This window comes from Hyposmocoma kahamanoa, unplaced genomic scaffold (genome assembly GCF_003589595.1).
Source record: "Hyposmocoma kahamanoa isolate Upper Pololo Valley unplaced genomic scaffold, ASM358959v1 93, whole genome shotgun sequence".
Taxonomy (NCBI): Eukaryota; Metazoa; Arthropoda; class Insecta; order Lepidoptera; family Cosmopterigidae; genus Hyposmocoma; species Hyposmocoma kahamanoa.
Window position 1 is genome coordinate 8,895,164 of NW_020654810.1, and position 18,458 is coordinate 8,913,621.

An 18,458-nucleotide genomic window follows, 5' to 3' on the forward strand; every position below is an offset into this window, starting at 1 on the left:
TGCTTAAATGTGCCATCTTCTTATCGTATCGATGGCATACACAACATTATCGCGGCCTAGAACTTAACCGTGCTGATCACGCCACAAGTAGCCACCATGATGAACTGTGCATGGGATAAGTTTGCTATTGTGGTGAAAGGATTTGCCAATCGGCGTAAGTTACTCGGTACTAGGGCGCGCCAGACTTACAAGGAAAACAAGTCGTACGTCATTGCGGGAAGGCTTCGTGCACCCTATGTATGACGTGCCATGCCGTCCCGCCAATAGGCGCTGGGCCTAAAACTGTATCGACTTTGAGTAGTTGTTGTTACCATCTTAATTGCACTATCTGTAACAGCGTAGAGATCTTCCCGCGTGCAGATGTTTGAGCACGTTGAATTCGTGTAGGGGTGCATTGTAATAATCTCCTGACGCACACCGGTAACAGCTTGCCACGGTAGTAAGTAACGCAGTGTCTTGATGGTTACTGTTCCCATCACAATGCCTTAACCAAACACAAATTGAAAATGAATCAGAAAATTAAACATTAAAATTAAATTATTCGTTCAATTTATTTAAACAACAAGTCAAAGAAAGAACCGAAGACATTGTTATCGTTCAGTTTTCTAGGTCTGGGTCTTCTAGTTGGGTATGCTGCAGGCGCTTCAGTGGGTCTATTGGAAAACTGGACACGATTTGGTATTCTTTGAGTAGATTCTCTCACAGGTGGTCTTGGAGGTCTTCCTGGTTTGATTCCACTTACGTGGTCATTAGAAAATATTTGATGACCAGGTTCCGTCACTGGACGTCTTTGAGGTATCACTGGACTGACACCAACTACGTGACCTAATGGACCTCCTACTACATTAGGACGATAGGTGGTTTGTTGCTCTTGCGCGCCTTCGTAAACTGGCTTGATGTTATCTGAAAATAAATGTTACCTTTATTAATAAAAATCTAGCTCTGGATGATTGTAATAAGTAGAGCAATGACTACAGTACAACAAAAACGAACTTAATATAATATAGTAATGAATATTATGATGTTTTACAACCATGATGTTAATTTACTTTTTGTGATATTACTCTACATAATTATAATTATTAATACAAAGAACGAACGCAAAGAAGAATTCCTTCGATTTGACAAGACTCGAACCTGCGCCTGTACCACGCTCTACCAACTGACCTACAATTAAATTGAAGGTATTTTTTTGTGTGTTCGATCTTCTATTAATAATTAAAATAAATAGTAGAATTTCACGAAAGAAAACGAATATCGTTGTATTAAAACATCGTAATATTAATTACAATCAATATTACAAAATATAAAGCGCTATCTTTTGTCATTTCTAGTAGCTGTAAAGGTTGAATGAAGAAAAACTTTGATAGCGCTACGGCAAAAATCCGTTAAAACCCAAAACAAATATCTGTAACAAACATGTAGAAAAATTCGTAAGACCAATATTACACGGGCGTTGCGTCGGCGTTACGTCGTCGCAACGCTATGATTTCAACACATCGAGTGCCTCGCGAGCGCTGCGGTACCGCACCGTAACCCGCTTCCTTTCACACCGCAACACCCCTCCCCGCTTCGTCACTCTATCCTTGTCCGATGCGTCTCCTTGTCGTTCAGAATATTACAACGCAGCGTCATCGCTCTGGCGGCGTCGCGTCGCAACGCCGATGCAACGCATCGTGTGGCATCACTCTAAGATCTGTAGACTCGATCTGTAGCTCAGCATCGCGTCGCCCTGGGAGACACAGGATCGAGTCCTGTCCTTTGTATTAATAAATAAACGAACTTAATTTGTTTACTTTTATGGATATAGGTCAGCGCACTTTTCTTTTTCTTACAGTAGTTGTATCTAAAACTCCTCACATTGAAATGTCACCTTGCACACGCACATTGTACACACGAAGTACATAATATATGTATATTATGTACTTCGCTTGTTAGCATCAACATACTTATTAAATATATAGTTACACAGAAAAATTAAAATTTTAAAAAGGAAACTGTAGGCGCTTTGCCTGTAAACCAATTTCATATAATATAAGTGCTTTGCTTGTTAGCATTTAACAAGCAAATTACGCTAATGGGTTCTCAGTGGTTATCTGTTTGTGTTTTATCCCACCTCATATCCATATTTGGTAAGCGATGAACTAATTTGTACAACACCGGTGTTGATCCAGGCATTTAAGGAGTTTAATTCTATACAATTAGAACTTACCAAATATTTTTTTTGCATATATTTCTTTGTGTTACGTTCGAGTAAAAAGATTATAATTTGCAAGAAGAACTCTGTATATGTAGGCAATAACTATTTATAAACAATACTTGTCATAACTAATGCATTTTCATTTTAGTAACTTTCGAGCTAATGGCACATGGCAAAAATGTCATTTACGCCGATTTTGCCCTTATTTTGCCTAGCAATAAAATTGAAACTAGATGTAAAAAATAAACCGCTTTCAAGGGGTTGTAGATCTATGGTACATATAACTCAATTTCGCTAAAAATGTCGATTACATTTGATATAAGGAGAGAATATACATTTTTTCGTCCTTCGGGACAGGCTAAGATATCTGAGCCTTATTTAGTAATTCAATTTTCTAACTTTTTTCGTGATAAATAATTAAGTTTTTACAGTGGCCAATTTGAAATTTAAAAGAAATTGACAATCAAACAAACATTCCATTTTCAGCATTATTATTATTATAAAATCTATGGTCGATACAGCCAATTGGCGTATAAAATTACCTGAAGGATATTGATGTACAGGCGGTCGATAAGCATTATTTCCAAAAAACCCGCCGGACCAATATGGGGGCTTGGTCGGTGGTATTGGGTAGCCAGGCCTTTGTGGACGCACAGGCCGATTGGTCGTAGGACGATCTGGGTACCCCTGACCTCCGCTATTGAAAAAGCCGAAGAACAATCTACTGTTTCCATATCCATACCTTCTTTGGGATTGTGTAGTTACTGCGAACAAAAAACTAATCTAGATGAATTGTTCCTACCTCATCATCATATTCAACCCACATCAATCCACTGCTGAGTATAGGCCTCTTCTTTATTGCACCAATATTCATGGTGCTGTGGCAACCGAATCTCTACCGTAGATTTTTCGCACTCTCCACTCCGCCTGGAGACGTAACATAATTGCGGGGCTGGCGGGGACTAAAAGCCACGGTTTTATTGTGCTACTCATAAAGAAGGTTTAATGGCCAACCAGCCTGAAATATTTGCACCGCATGCCGTAGACAGGGTCCCTGGTCTTTATTTCCCACCAGGTAAGCTACTAGGACCTTCTAGTGAAATGCCACGTCTAGACCACTACGCTACGCACGTGTAGTTGCACCCAGTGTTGTTGGTAGGGGCAGTCCAGCCTGTTGGCAATAATGGCTAGGATGCCATTAGCGCTGCCGCGCACACGCATCGTGTGTGAGGCAGCCTTCTTGCGCATAATGGCATGAAAGCCATATGTGTGCGCCTCCGTGAACATACCGGATGCACTACAGTGTCGCGGCAGCCCCATTAGCATTCTAAAAGCGTTGTTATATTGCACCCTTAATGTATTCAGTGTTCTCTGCGTATACTTCAGCCACAGGCTGCTTGTGTAAAAGTTTTGGCAATATGCTTCAAATAATGAGATCTTTACATCTTTGGTGCAACGAGCAAACCCGCGGGCGAGCATATTGCATTTAACAGACAGGGCCCTTCTCTCCCTCTCCACTGTCGGCACTATCGTGCAAGTTATCGGTTACCCAGTGACCCAGGTACTTAAATTGACAGACACGATTTATCTCACTACCATAGAGAAACACCGCCGGCACAGTTCCAACAGTATCTGCCTTCGGCTTAGAAACTAGGAGCTCGGTCTTTTTCGTATTATACCTGAGTCCATGGGCTTCCGCATATGTCTCACAACATACAATATAGTCTAAATATTGGAGCTGATCGAGTTCCACAGAAGGTAACGAAGTAGGTAATGTATTTATTATTATATGTATTACAAAACGGTTTTCTTTGTAGGGCTTGCAAGAGTTTGAACGATGTGTTGAGCAGGAGTGAACTTAATATTGACATATTCAATTCTAATTCGAACTCATTAAAGCGTAAACTTGTGAACGCGTTTGTTTAATGGGCGATCATTTCGTGGCGCAGGTATTGGGATATATGTGATTTACATTGCGTACATTCATGCATATGTACATATACATGAATGTATATATACATATACATTCATTGTATATGTATATATCATTCAAGTGTATTTGTTACGTAATAATTTTATTTGCTGTGACCACTTTCTACGTGCTCAATGTTTACTCATTATGTTATTATAACCGAAAACCTTCAATTGGCTGTAATGTATTGTTGATGTTTTTAATTTGTTGTTAAGCTGTTGGTTTTCCACGAATAAATAAATAAATTATTGGACATTATAGTTAATTCATTACGTACAATACCATTAACATCCGTAAAATTAGAATAACTCACAGGTTTGCCGAAACAGACAAAATTAATACCTATATAGTGACAGTACTTAACATTAACTATGTCCATCAACAATACATTAATAGCAACCATATGTAGGTATCTGGTGCAATTAACTTACAAAAGTTCAGTGAATGTATTATCTGAATGTTAATCTGAATTGATATTAAGATTGAGTGTTCATGCCTTAGTTTTATATCTTAAGATCTGCAGGACGTTTACGAATTATATTTGAAAGTGTTTTAGATAATCTCAGTACAGAGTACTAAAAAAACCGACCTCAAAAGTACGTGGTATTACATCTATTTGCCAAGTTTTATTGAAATCTGTTACCGGAAAGTGCCTAAAACCCGCATTTATGCCCTAGTTCGCCACTATCGGAACTTGACACAGGAGATAATAAAAATTGGTTCTCTCTACTCCAAAGTGTACTGAAAAAGAAAAACGCCTTGAATCGGAGAATAGCAAAATCAACCATTAAAATAATTGCTCCTTATAATATATTTAGGCGCTATTTATAAAAATGAATCTTCGTGCGTGAACAGCCACCCTTAGAGGTGGATGATTTCCTTCAAAATGGAATGGAACACACTATGGAGGTACCCTCTTTCCAACAAAAAAATAATCATCAAAATCGGATCCCAAATACCGGAATTATCGCGTAACATACATACAAAAAAGACAATCGAATTGAGAACCTCCTCCTATTTTTTGAAGTCGGTTAAAAAATTCAAACTATTCTCTGCCGTCACATGTGTAGGTACCTACTTTTAAAACGACTTTATCATAAGATAAACAACGTTTTGATGATTTTTTTATTCTTATTAGCTCTTTCATGCATAATAAACTTTTTTTCATTAACCAGGAATAAAAAGTTACCAAATTTAAAATTTTATAATTTAAAGATGAGGTCGTTAAAAAGTTGATTGACCCACTTACGCCGATTTATTGATAATAAATTATTAATATTGCGTTAGTACAATAGTTATTTGTTATGCAAGGTGCAAAGTTGTTGTTTGACGCAAGTGCTTGTATTGAAATCTGAGGAAGCAAAGGCTTCTAAGATTAAAAAATAGAATCCTGAGCGAAGCGTGGGTTTCAAGCCAAGAGACGCAAAACAACTTTGCTGCCGAACGAAATACACAAATTTTCACCTCACTATAGCGAGGAAAATGGTAGATGAAAGAAAAACAGTTGAACTATAACAAATCAGTTTTAACAAACAAAAAATAATGTACGACAGATCGCGTAGTTGAACGTGTCATTATATATTTTTTTTCATCGAAACAAAAAGTTAGGTGCCACAGTCACAGTCCATCGTCAAGTTCGAATTTCAAATACCATTTCCACCCTGACGTGGAAAAAATGCTTTTACGCGCAGATTTCTAATGAGAAAAAAAGCCTATCCGAGCTAGTGAGGTTAGGTTATTTTTTAGTAGCAGTAGAGCTCCTTGTGAAAGAATTCGTCCAGGGAAGTACTGCCACCTTACCCATTTGTGCCGCCAAGCAGTAATGTCAGCATTACTGTGTTCCAGTTTTGAAGGGCAAGGGTGCTAGTGAAATACAGGCACATGGGACTTGTCAACTTATATCTCAGGGTGACGGGCGCAGTGGAACTTCCCCTCAGATCTTTGCGATTTTAAGCTCTGAGTGGCATTGCAACTGTTATGGACAGGCGTGTAGCTTAATCTTGTACAGTACCTACGTTATTAGATAAGACAAAAAGTGTTGCTTACCTACGTGTTTCGTACTGTCTCAGGAAATTCGTTAAGACTCAAAGGGTCTAAACGTGTTAACAGTCAACATCAAACGTGAATATTAATAAGTTAAAAAAAAACTACATGTATAACATTGACTTACAAATAAATATAAAAATGCATTCGTAAAATGGAATAAATAACTTACTCCATCCGAACCTCTAAGAACCTATCATTTTTTTTCAATGTTGTGTCACGTAGGTGAAATCTGTTCAAAAGTCTTACTTGAAATTATTATTGGATTGACCAAAAAGTGTGCTCTGTATCAAAATATAAATTTAAAAAAGTAAATATCAAACTCTTAGAGGATGGAAAAAAATTCCATAGTCTAAGATCAAACTTTAATTACCTAACTATTATAAGTTATAAGTATTGTTGACTTTTTGACATTTTTCGGGTCATTTTAGAATTCCTTTTACGTAAACATTCCTGTCTTTATTTACAGATTTATATGACGAATCATAAAGCAAGAAACTACGAAGTAAACTCAAAGTTCAATTTGATTTCTTACATAAATTTAGGCAAAGTTTGTTTTGTAAATTCGATAAACTTAGCTCACCATTTTTATTTAGTCGAAATCAAAGTTCGTTTTAAAAAATAATTTTAGTTGTGTACGTATCCATTCAAACAATTTTGTAAAGACCGAAACATGTGAAAAAGGGCTATATCGACGCATAAGGGTGATGAGGTAACAGGGTAACTTTCAGGTTATTTTTCTCTTCCTAGTTTCGGTGGCAATTTTTAGTATTTAAATATTCTAGAATATTATCATGATGTATTATTTAATATTCGAATGTAGTATTCTGAAATCTTATATAATATCTGAAGTATTATAGTATTCTGAAATATTTAAATAATAAAAATTGTCACCAAAATTAGGTGGACAAACTAACCTGAAAATCAACCTCATCACGTCCCAACCTATCTGCAATACTTTTTGACAGCTTTGTAAAGCCGTAAATATAGTGTGGTATGGCATTATCACGATGAAAAACCTTTAGGTACGATTCACCAGTTCTGGCCGTTTTTCATGAATTATAAAATTTAAATTTAATTATATAAATATTAGAATTAAAAAACTTTCCCGCCTCTTCTTAAAATACAAGCTAGAATACTATTTCTAAATGACCATAGTTAAATAATAACATTTACGAAAACCATTTTCATTTAAAATTAGCTAGTGGCAAAAACTGTTTTTTTGGCTAAACTATTTATATAAAAATATCACAAAATATACTCATAGAAGTATACGTATGTTGAATGATTTACTTACGAGAGCTAAGATCGTTTTCGTCATAATCAGCTATATCTCCGCAGTCGTCCGGGTCATCTTTTTGCGGTTCTTCCTGGAGGCTATTCAACGGCACATTAGGCTGACTTAGTCCACCAGGCACCAGCAAGTTATAGTACGCTCCAAAAGTTCGTGGCTGAGATTTGTCACCCCAACTCGCTATCCTCCTATGCGGAGCGATCTTATTAGTAGGACACAAAGCCGGATTTACTGTCACTGCATATAACGGTCCAGCAAAAATAAACACCTTAAAAATTCAAACTCATTAAAAACGCAAATATTAATAACTTTTTAGACGCACGCATTTGCCTAAATCGACGTACCAGAATTAATTGGATTGAAATAATGTACTTTAACTCCATTGTTACCTCTATATAATTTAAAAAACGAACTTAACGCGTTGAGGTCTGAATTTTATCTGAATGCATATTAAGGTAACAATGTTACCACTATTCGAAGCCCCCACGCGATACAAACGAATGTAAAGTCCTTGGTCAATGACCGGCCTATAAGAGTATAGCATAATATCTTTGTTAAAAGGGCAGAGACATCTCTTTTTAATTAGGGTAAAAAAAATACATTATGCAATGACTGCAGGTATCATAGTAATGGAAGTAAATTTTCACATGCAGCTATTTTTATTAAATTTAAAAAAATAAGAACCAGGGCAGCCATTTTGTGAGAATTAAAACCTTCATTCCTCTCTCTCTCTCGTCTGAGCGTTGTCCCGGTTGCGTCCTCAGCAGTGTTGCTGCGGAGCCCGGGGTCCGCTTTCCTACTTTTTCTCCTCCACTTTGCACGGTCTACGGCATCCTCAGTGGTGAGACCATTGGCACGCATATCACCCTTGGCGACGTCAAGCCAGCACTTCTTGGGTCTGCCCCTTCTACCGGGGCCCGGTGGAGGTGGCATAGCAAGACATTTGTTTCCCACGTAGCATGCCGGTTTCCATAAGATGTGGCCGTACCAACGTAGGCGGCTTTCTTGCAGTTTATCTGCAATGTCACGGACGTGAAGGCTGCCGCGGATGCAGGAGTTTCTGACACGGTCTTTCCGTGAAACTCCACAAATCCAGCGCAGCATCTTCATTTCCGTGACACGCAGCTCCTGCCGATGACGCTCAAGTACGGGCCACGTTTTACTGCCATATAAAAGGAGAAGGCCTAATGATGGATTTATAGACCTGTCCTTTCAGCTTAATCTTGGGGTCACAAATGACACCAGTCACCTCACGCCACTTTGCCCAAGCGGCTGCGATTCGGGCTCTGACGTCACAGTCGATGTCTCCGGACGCGCTAAGTACAGATCCCAAGTATTTAAACTGGCCCGTAGGCTCGACCGCGTCTTCGCCTATGCGTACGGGTAGGGGATCTGTAGCGTTGCAGACCATGTACTCAGTCTTCGCCACATTTAGTCTCAGACCGCCATTCTCAAACGACTCCTTCCACACATTCACTTGTCGTACCAGTCTCCCTCTATCGGCATCCGCCAGCGCGATATCGTCAGCGTACATAAGCATCCACGGGGGTTGCTCATGCGTGTCTCGGATGGAGCTTGAGACCTCGTTTAATATCACGCTGAACAGATAGGGACTGAGAACTGAGCCCTGGTGAACTCCGACTGTGACAGAGACCTTGGAATCGGAATCGCGGTACATGTCTCGGATGATGTCAATATAAGTTGTGAACACCTCTAATTGGCTTGCACATAAGAACTGTACCTTACATAATTGTTATTTTTAAATTTTGAATGTATTTATGTGTAAGTTGTTGGTTTTCCAAATAAATAAATAAAATAAAAAAAAATAAAAAGTTTCTAGTACCCCTTTGGATCTCAGTGCCCACCAGATCATTACACGGGGGATACAGTCGAAGGCCTTCTGCATGTCAAGAAACATGAAATGCAGAGGCGTATTCTTCCATCTGTATTTCTCCATGATGACCCTTAGGGCAAAAACAGGATCCATGGTCCCAAGACCAGGCCGAAAACCATATTGACCCTCCGAGACAGCACTCTCCTGTCGGATCCGAGAGTCTATTACACGCTCGAAGAGCTTCATGGTGTGGGACATGACCTTAATGCCCCGATAATCGCCACACTCCTGCACCGATCCCTTCCCTTTGAAGACTGGAGTGATAATACTCTGTCTCCATTGGTTAGGGATTTTACCGGTGAGGAGCACGCGATTAAAGAGGCCGGTAAGGATGCCCACACCACGGGGACCCATTGCCTTCCAGGCCTCGATGAGAACCCCATCGGCTCCGACAGCTTTTCGATTCTTCATGCGACGAAGAGCTAAGTGAACTTCCTCAGGCGTTACAGGTCGCACTAGTCCCTGATTCGGAGGGAGGACCGGTGGCTGCACCTCTCTGTGCTGCTGATTCAGCAGCTCGTGGAAATATGAGCGCCATCTCTCCTTCACCGCGTCGACCTCGCATATAAGGTTGCCATGAGGGTCTTTAATGCAGCGACACTTGGAAATATCTTGTGCCGCTAAGACCCTCGAACGTGCCAGCTTAAAGATAAGCTTTTGCCCCTCAGACGATTCCAACTTGTCGTACAACGGCTGCAATTGGTCCCGTCTTGTCCTGGCTACAGCTTTCTTAGCGGCACGTTTGGCATCCCTACATGCGTCGCGGTCTTAAGAAGATCCGGACGCTTGTCACGTTTTGAAGAGGGCTTTCTTCACCCTCACCTCTCTCTGGACTGTGTCGTTCCACCACCAAGTTTCTTTGTCACATTTGCGACCACCCTTGGACAAGCCCAGCACCGCTTTCGCCGCCTCAGATATGGCAGCCTGAATGTTGTCCCAGTGGTTCTGGACTAGATCACCTTCAGTGTCGGCGCATTTATCGCCGATCGCTGAGATGAACTCCTGAGACGTGGTACTATCAAGCCGCCACCATCTGATTTGGCGTCGGCAGCGCTTAGCGGGCTTGTCGGCCGGCTTTACACAGAGATCTATGACAAGAAAACGGTGTTGCGCTGTGAGACTCTCACCTGGTATGACCTTGCAGTTGGCCACTTTGCTGATATGGTGTCTCCTGGTGAGTAGGAAATCGATTTGGGTGGCGTGTCCGCCGCTCCTGTAGGTGATTGAATGCTTGGGGTTCTTTTTAAAGAACGTGTTCACGATGGCGAGGTCGGCCGCCGCACACGTTGTGAGGATGTCTCCTCCCTCCGCGTTGCAACTGCCGTACCCGTAGCCACCGTGAACCCGCTCGAACCCTTCGACGACAAGACGACTGCCTGCGACAAAGGAATGGCACTCAGCACTTCCCCGAGTTGATCCCAGAACCTCGCCCTGTCTGTGTCGCTGCAACCGGCTTGAGGTGCGTAGGCGCTTATCAAGTGGGTCACAACCCCTTCGATAAGCACCCTCACTACCATAAGCCGGTCGCTAAAGCGTTTCACTTCCAGGACGTGATCGTGAAACTCCTCGGAGAGCACCACGGCCACCCCGTTCTCGCCCCCAGGAGCACCGGCGTAGCTCAGCTTGTAGCCATTCCCAATGAGCCGGGATCTGCTGCCTTTCCACCGAGTCTCCTGCAGGAACGCCACGGCGACCCTCCGCCTGGAAAGCACGTCTGCTAGCTCCCTCGCGCGTCCAGTCAGCGTGCCAATGTTCCACGTGGCAAAGCGGAGCTTCCTATGATGGGTAGGGGCTCGCCTCTTTGACCGTGCCCACTCTTGACACGGTAACCCTAGTCCACTTGCCACAGAAGTCGGGCGAGGCTCCTGCGCGCCGTTTGGCGGCGACGCCCTATCCCTTTGCCATATCCTTCTGTTGACGACTTCCATAAGTTGATGTGGCGGTGTTGGTTTTTACGGGAGCGACTGGCGTCTGACCTCCCAACCCCCGAAAGGGAAAACTAGAGCCTCGTCCGTCTATCAGCAGGCGCACCACTTGCAGGCGAGGTTAGCTTGGGCTCCAAGATGTAGGTGGAGCCCCCAAAACGCCCCGTAACCTTCATTCCATTTTTATTAATATAATTATGGGTTTTCGCAAATTAACGTCTGAATCTACAAATCATTTATACACTACTTGTTTAACGTCTACTGTGGACTTATGGTGGTGGACACCATAAGTCCACAGTAGACGTTAAACAGCTCTGGGGTTGTGTCGTTAAAAGCAACATACAGACAATGCAACACTTCCAAAATAAAATACAGAGGGCTATTGTGGGTGCTCCTTGGTATATACGAAATGAGAATCTGCAACGCGATTTGGACATAGAACCCGTAGATAAAGTGATAGAAAAGTACGCCGAAGCTCACGAACATAGGCTTCATCACGTGAATATAGAGGCTATAAAACTATTAAACAATTTACAATACAAATATAGTGTGTGGACTACAAAAACTACCTAAACCTTTTTAGTGTAGTTAAGTTATAGTGAATAAAATAAATATTAGTGCCAGTATTAATCAGACTATGAACACAAACAAAGTGTCTACTAACATTAAAAGATATTTTGTCAATGGACAATTTCGGCACTTTTATTTTAGGAAATTATGTTAAATTAAAATTGCCAGTAGTCTTTGTAAGTCAATGAGTAGTCTTGTAAAAAAGCTAGATTATAATTAGTTATAAGGTTTTGCGTAGCTTTATAATAAATCAGTTTAAAAAAACTTGTTTATTTATGCTAATTACTTTGATTAAAAGACGTTGCCGAAACTCAAACATAAAGTACATGTGAAAGTAAAAGAATTAATGTTTAGTTTATTATCCAAAAACTCGCCATTGTTTTTGAAAGTTTCGTGTCATCTTCTTTTTTATAATTTAGGTTCTTTGCAGGTGGCATGTAAGGAATGGCGATTTATTTATTTTTTCAAATAAATAGTGGAAACGGATTATTATAGATTTTTTTTTATATAATGAAGTGACGAAGGGATGAAGGGAATATCCAGTGACAGGACGAACAAGTCGTGCGCCTAATGGTAAGCTACACGCCTGTCCATACGGTTGCAATGCCATTCAGAGATTTAAAGTGCAAACATCTGAGGGGCACTGCCACTGCGCCCGTCACCCTGAAACATAGGTTGAGAAGTCCCATGTGCCAGTAATTTCACCAGCAAATCAGCAGCAAAAAAATTAATACATATTGGAAATGAAACTATTTTTTTCCGGATCTAAACGTAAGTCGCGTATATTTTTTCAATAAAGCAACGTTTCAGACCCTTTACAGGTGCCATGGTCACGGCTGACCCATTAATAAGGGAGCCACCATATTTATCGACACGGAATCACATTAAGCCAGTCAAAGAAAGCTTTACGTCCATGTATTAAGAGCGAAAAAGACGTTTCGCGTTTGACTTCCGTTCGGATTGCCAATGCGAAAGGCACGTCTTTTCCGCCCTTATTACATAGATATAAAAGCTTTTTCTGATCGACTTAATGCGATGCCGTGTCGATAAGTGTGGTGACTACATAAATCGTTAGTCTGTTTGAAAAAATGAATATTATACGCAAATTAAATACAGAAACAAGTTCCCTTTCAATGCGTAGCAACCGCAAAAACTGACAAACTAGATTTCAAATGTATATTATGTTTCACTACAGTAAACTTTTAGTTACGTGCACTTCTAGTGTATATTATAGATCCACAGCGATCGAGCGAGCGAGGGTGTTTGTAAATATATCTATTCATAATTAATATTGTTCCGTGTCTGAAATATTATATTTAGAAGGATACAGGAAAGGACGTGATCTAAGCAGGAAACTCATACCTTAATCTAATTAATATATAGTATATTAGTTTGATTGAGTCGTTATTATTGAATACTTTCACATGTCTGCCAACCCAGGAACCAACTATCTTCTCAGTTGTTCAAAGATTAGCCGGAAGAAATCCCTTTATGGGATAAGCTCGTATTTATAACTCTTCTTATAAGTTCTTTTGTTACAAAATCGTGTTACTCTTCTCAATAACAGTGACTTTGTTTGTGTTTGTTGTTTGTTTGAAAAAACAAATATACGCGATTTAAATCCGGAAAAATAGTTTCATTTCCTATGTTGTTTCATGTAGTTCATATTATTTTTATAAAGTTCATATGATAAAAGCATTTTTGAATAAAAAAGACCTTAATAAAGACCTGAAGGGCCCTGCCACTGCGCTTGTCACCCTGAGACATAAGTTGACAAGTCTCATGTGCCTAGCTGTAACCTGTAATATCACCAGCACCTTTACCTTTCGAAACTGGAAATAGGTAAGGCAGTACTTCCCCAGACAAACTCTTTCACAAGGAGTTCTTCTACTACTTACACGGATACTTGGTTATTCGAATGTTATTGATATCGATAGATTCTTGGTTTCATGCTCTATTTTGTAAAAACTCCTCGAAAATACTGGCCAGATAATGATGCTGAACGTGATAAAACCGAAATGGTTACACTCTCCATGGTCACGGACTGACATGCCTAAGTTATACCACTAGTGATAATCTTTAATGATTATATAATATATGTAGTTACTTAAGTTGAGAGTCAATCGGATTAATTAGGAGTATGGCTGTAGCACAAAGGTCCCTATAATAAATATCAAAAGTTGCTCTAGTAGTAATTAAATAAATATGTTTACAAATAATACAGGATATATATCACCAAATATTATACGAAGTATTCTGCCGTCCACTAACTAAAACGCGGCTAAGGGCAAATGGTCAAATATTCGTTTTAAATAGCAAAAGTCACGAGCACAAAATTATCTTATAAAAACAGTTAAAATTAGTTAACGGAACTGAAAAAGACTTATCGGAACTTGACGACGCATAGCTGAAATATCATTAAACAATTTCAATACTCTATTTATTTTATTCTTTATACTATTATTAAATCTATTTCTATTTGTTATGGTTTTTTTATGATATCTCAAAAAATTATTTCGTCACGTAACCGAGTTTTATATAGCAATATATTATTTACTCGGTAACATTACGTGATTACTATTACTACTACTAGTTGTAAACATCGTAGCATTACGCAGCATGACGTACATATTTCCGTAGTATAACGTTTTATAAGCCTAATTAGGTATATACAACCGTATGTACTTAACGTGGTCGATGATATTCTGAACAGTAAACATCAGTATTTTACTTTTACGGAATGTTACCTGCCTTCACAATTATGATAATTTGTTCATTTCCTTATTTATAAGGGATATTTCGTCAGCGTATACCTAATTATACCAAGAGTGTTTATTGAAGGATATGTGAATAATTCGCTAACTACTATCAGAGGAATGAACAAAAAGTGACCTGTGTTTGACATGCCTGTTGTATACTCCATTGAAGTATTAAAATTCGAGTCGAAAGTCAGAGTTATGCAAATTACAAATTACTTGCCGCATTGTTGTTACTACTAAGAATGTCATTTATGAAAAATACGTGTTGCCGAAACTTTATCTGCGCGTAAAACAGAATGTTAGGTTATGAATCGTTAACCACTCCATTGGTTGTTGGGTATCGAATTGAATAGAAAACAATCTCAGTATAGAGTAGTAAAAAATCGATATCAAAAGTCATTCATCTCCCTACTTTTTTTTTGGGTCGAACATGTCATGCGCCTGGTAGTAAGCTACACGTCTGTCCGCAACAGTTGCAGTGCCACTCAGAGATTTAAATTGCAAAGATCTGAGGGGCACTGCCACTGCGCCCGTCACCCTGAGACATAAGTTGACAAGTCCCATGTGCCTGTAATTTCACCAGCACCCTTACCATTTAAAACCGAAAATCAGTAATTCTGACATTACTGCTTGACAGCAGAAATAGGTAAGGTGCCAGGACTTCACTGGACGAACTCTTTCACAAGGAGCTCTACAGCTACTACTTCTTCAAATTTAAATGGAACCATTACTGAGGTACCCTCTTTCCTACAAAAAAGAATCATCAAAATCGGTTCACAAATGCCGTTATCACGTAACATATTGTATACAAAAAAAAAGACACATATGCAGTCGAATTGAGAACCTCCTCCTTTTTTTGAAACCGGCTAAGAAGTTCAAATGCTTAAAACTTTTACTTACCCATACAACTCAACCAGTCAATAGCTCATTTTGTGTGTTACCCTGTATATTCTAATTGTAATACCAAATAAAGTAGTTTGCAGCCTACTAAACGACACCTATTATGTAGATATATCATCTCTCGATTGTAATCGTACTTAATTTAATTACAAATTACCGATTTTTGCAATAGGACGTATAAATAGGTGTTTTAGTGGTTTCCTTTATTTCCCCATGTCCTCCTTTTTAAAATGTTTAAGTAGATTACCCAATAGTAAGTATTACGAAATTTATTATTCGTCTTTCCGTTACACAAGAAGATAATATAGTTTCGTAATAACATCCTTTTAAGCTCTTCCATCGATTCGTCATCAGTTAAGTAAACCGCAACTAGTTTTGGCAGGTTGTTCTGCACTTTTGCAATATGCGAAATGAGGTAAATCCAAAATGTGTACAAATTATACGTGTAGGTGTTTGGATTAGGAGCTAATGAAGTGGTCCAAGGTGGGTTCTTTCTCATTTATGGTAAGGTCATGAAAAAGTTTAATTTGTTTAATCACGCGATAATTTCATTAATAAAAGCCTTTGTCGATTCTCGACCCCAAGAAGCTATTCAAGCTTCTTGCTCGACCCTAAAATTGCATTTTTTTTTATAAATTAAGGTTTATGCAGCTAGCATTTGGCCAGTACTTTTTTTATTTTTTACATTACACCATTATTTATTACAGGAGAAAATTAAATGCACTTTTATCATAATTCCAGTGAATGAATAACGGTACCTTAGATTTTTAGTTACGTGCACTTTTAGAGTAGGTAAACATTTGACTCTGTGAGTCAGTTTATACAGGAAATGTATCCGACGTACATTGTGGCCATGCGTACCACCTGTGGCTTGACCTATATTGTAACTTCGTATTGTGTAATTGTATCGTAATCGTGGGTAAATAAATAAATCTACATCCTGTCCGTTCGCCATCGTCTCCCATAAATATATGATGTTGTTTAAATACGGCCAACAAGTTGTATGTACGCCGACTATAATACATCTAAATCGATGGTGATGCATTACCTACTGCAATTCAAGCAATAGTAGAATGTTTCATATGGTTGATGAGACTTGAAGAACTATTTTTGTATGTATTTCTTTTTTGTGAACATGGTCTAATTGTTAATTCAATAATATTTTTTATCTTGAAACAAGCTTTGGCTTTTTTTATAATAATAATAACGCACGTACTCGACAGAAACCCTGTGTCGCGAGTGCCATTGACACACACATAGACAACCACAAATTACACCCAAATTAACGAGAGAAATAAATGTAGGCCATACAAATATTTCTCCCGGCCCGGGAATCGAACATAGGACCGCTGCGTGGCATGTTAACCGTTCGGCTACGGAGGCAGTTAGTTTTGCAATATAAATAGAATAAAGTCTTATATTTTTACGAAGCACGGGAGTTGTAATTTTAAGGCTTGAACAGCTTATAATCTTATTACAAAAATAAGTTTTCGTTTGTATAGATCAGTGCAACATGTTATTGGCTAGTGAAAATTGCACTTGTCTAGTGATTAGAGGGGGTGCACGAAAGGAGATATGCACCACATACCATTCCATCGATACGATAACAAGTAAATTATTCCAAATAATTATTATTATAATTTAATAATAATAACGCACACATTCGACATAGCCCCGCACTAGGGAAACCCTGTGTCGCGGGTGCCATGGACACACACATAGACAACCACAAATTACACCCAAACTCACGAGAGAAATAAATGTAAGCCATACAAACATTTCTCCCGGCCCGGGAATCGAACCTGGGACCTCTGCGTGGTAGTCCGGCATGGTAACCGTTCGGCCACGGAGGCAGTTTAATAAAATAAATTGTTTTAAATATATCGTCTATATAACTCTCGACTGTTCTCCCATGGCCTAAGATATTAAATTTGACTTTTTAAATGAGAGAGACGGTAATTCCCAGCAGTGGTACAGTCGGCCGGAGTCAGGGGTTCAGGTTCAAGAACCGGCGAACAATACGTGCCTTATAGAGCACAGAACAGATTTTTGCATTTGAGGTGGAAGCGACATGCCATAGAAATCCAATTATTATTATTGACATTATTAGGCTTTATTCAGACTTATCACAGCGACCACTAACTAATCAATTGTGATCTCCACTAATCACAGTTACGGTAGACAAGGTCAACAGTATTAAAGAACTGAAGGATTTTCCTGGCTCCGACAGTTTTTATGTCCTCAGGTGCCTGTGCCTTTCCAGTATGTAACTTCATGCCCATCAGTGGGCAGCATTAGGTAAGGAGACTACAAATCTCTGTTTTCTCTCTGCCCATTGTATGGCTAAACATTATGTGTATCCCAAACCAAATAAAAAAAACACCTGTCAAAATCAGTTGTGTCAATTCTGTAGATTTTTTTTTTTTTTAATTTATTAAGGCTTTGGCAAAACCATCGGCCTAAACATGAAGTTTATGTTTCTGTAAATATGGCCGCCACAAACAGGATAGGCAAGTTGAGGCGGCGTGCTTGGATTGACTCGGGATTCCTTAAAACGGGCCGCTACGGGTATTCTAGTTCGAGATTCGTATAATTTCGCGTTTTAATCTGCGATTAAGGCACAATAGCACTATCCTATTCCACTTTAAACTAGATTTCACAAAATAATTGAAAGTCAAAATAAAAACGAAACTTTTCCCTCCAAAAGGTCCAGAGCGAATCCTTCTGTAGAATTGTTCTGATGGTAAAAACGGTGTTTTTTTGCGTTGGTAGAACTGATATTTTGTTATTGGTTTATAATGACTGTCTTTAATTTTTAACCAATCAAATCTGGTATCACATGTTGCCTTCGAACACTATTGGTTCGTGGTTACTTATTACATCTCTTTTTCTCATGACACC

General features: G+C 39.2%; 1 protein-coding gene across 1 annotated transcript; it reads right to left on the minus strand.

Annotated features, from left to right (window-relative positions):
* Positions 1–535: 535 nt before the first annotated feature.
* On the minus strand, positions 536–7,956 carry LOC113237546. The gene is made up of 4 exons (XM_026474090.1): positions 7,854–7,956; positions 7,513–7,777; positions 2,743–2,964; positions 536–903 (listed from the first exon to the last, which is right to left on the minus strand). Exons 1-4 carry the CDS (start codon positions 7,890–7,892, stop codon positions 551–553), a joined length of 879 nt encoding a protein of 292 aa, XP_026329875.1. The 5' UTR covers positions 7,893–7,956; the 3' UTR covers positions 536–550.
* Between the last annotated feature and the right edge of the window lie 10,502 nt (positions 7,957–18,458).

Excerpts from the sequence above, each read along its gene's own strand:
- LOC113237546 (XM_026474090.1), bottom strand. The coding sequence starts at position 7,892 with ATGGAGTTAAAGTACATTATTTCAATCCAATTAATTCTG. Across the intron at positions 7,778-7,853 it reads TTTCAATCCAATTAATTCTG|GTGTTTATTTTTGCTGGACC; the intron begins GTACGTCGATTT and ends TGAATTTTTAAG. Across the intron at positions 904-2,742 it reads TGTACATCAATATCCTTCAG|ATAACATCAAGCCAGTTTAC; the intron begins GTAATTTTATAC and ends ATTTATTTTCAG.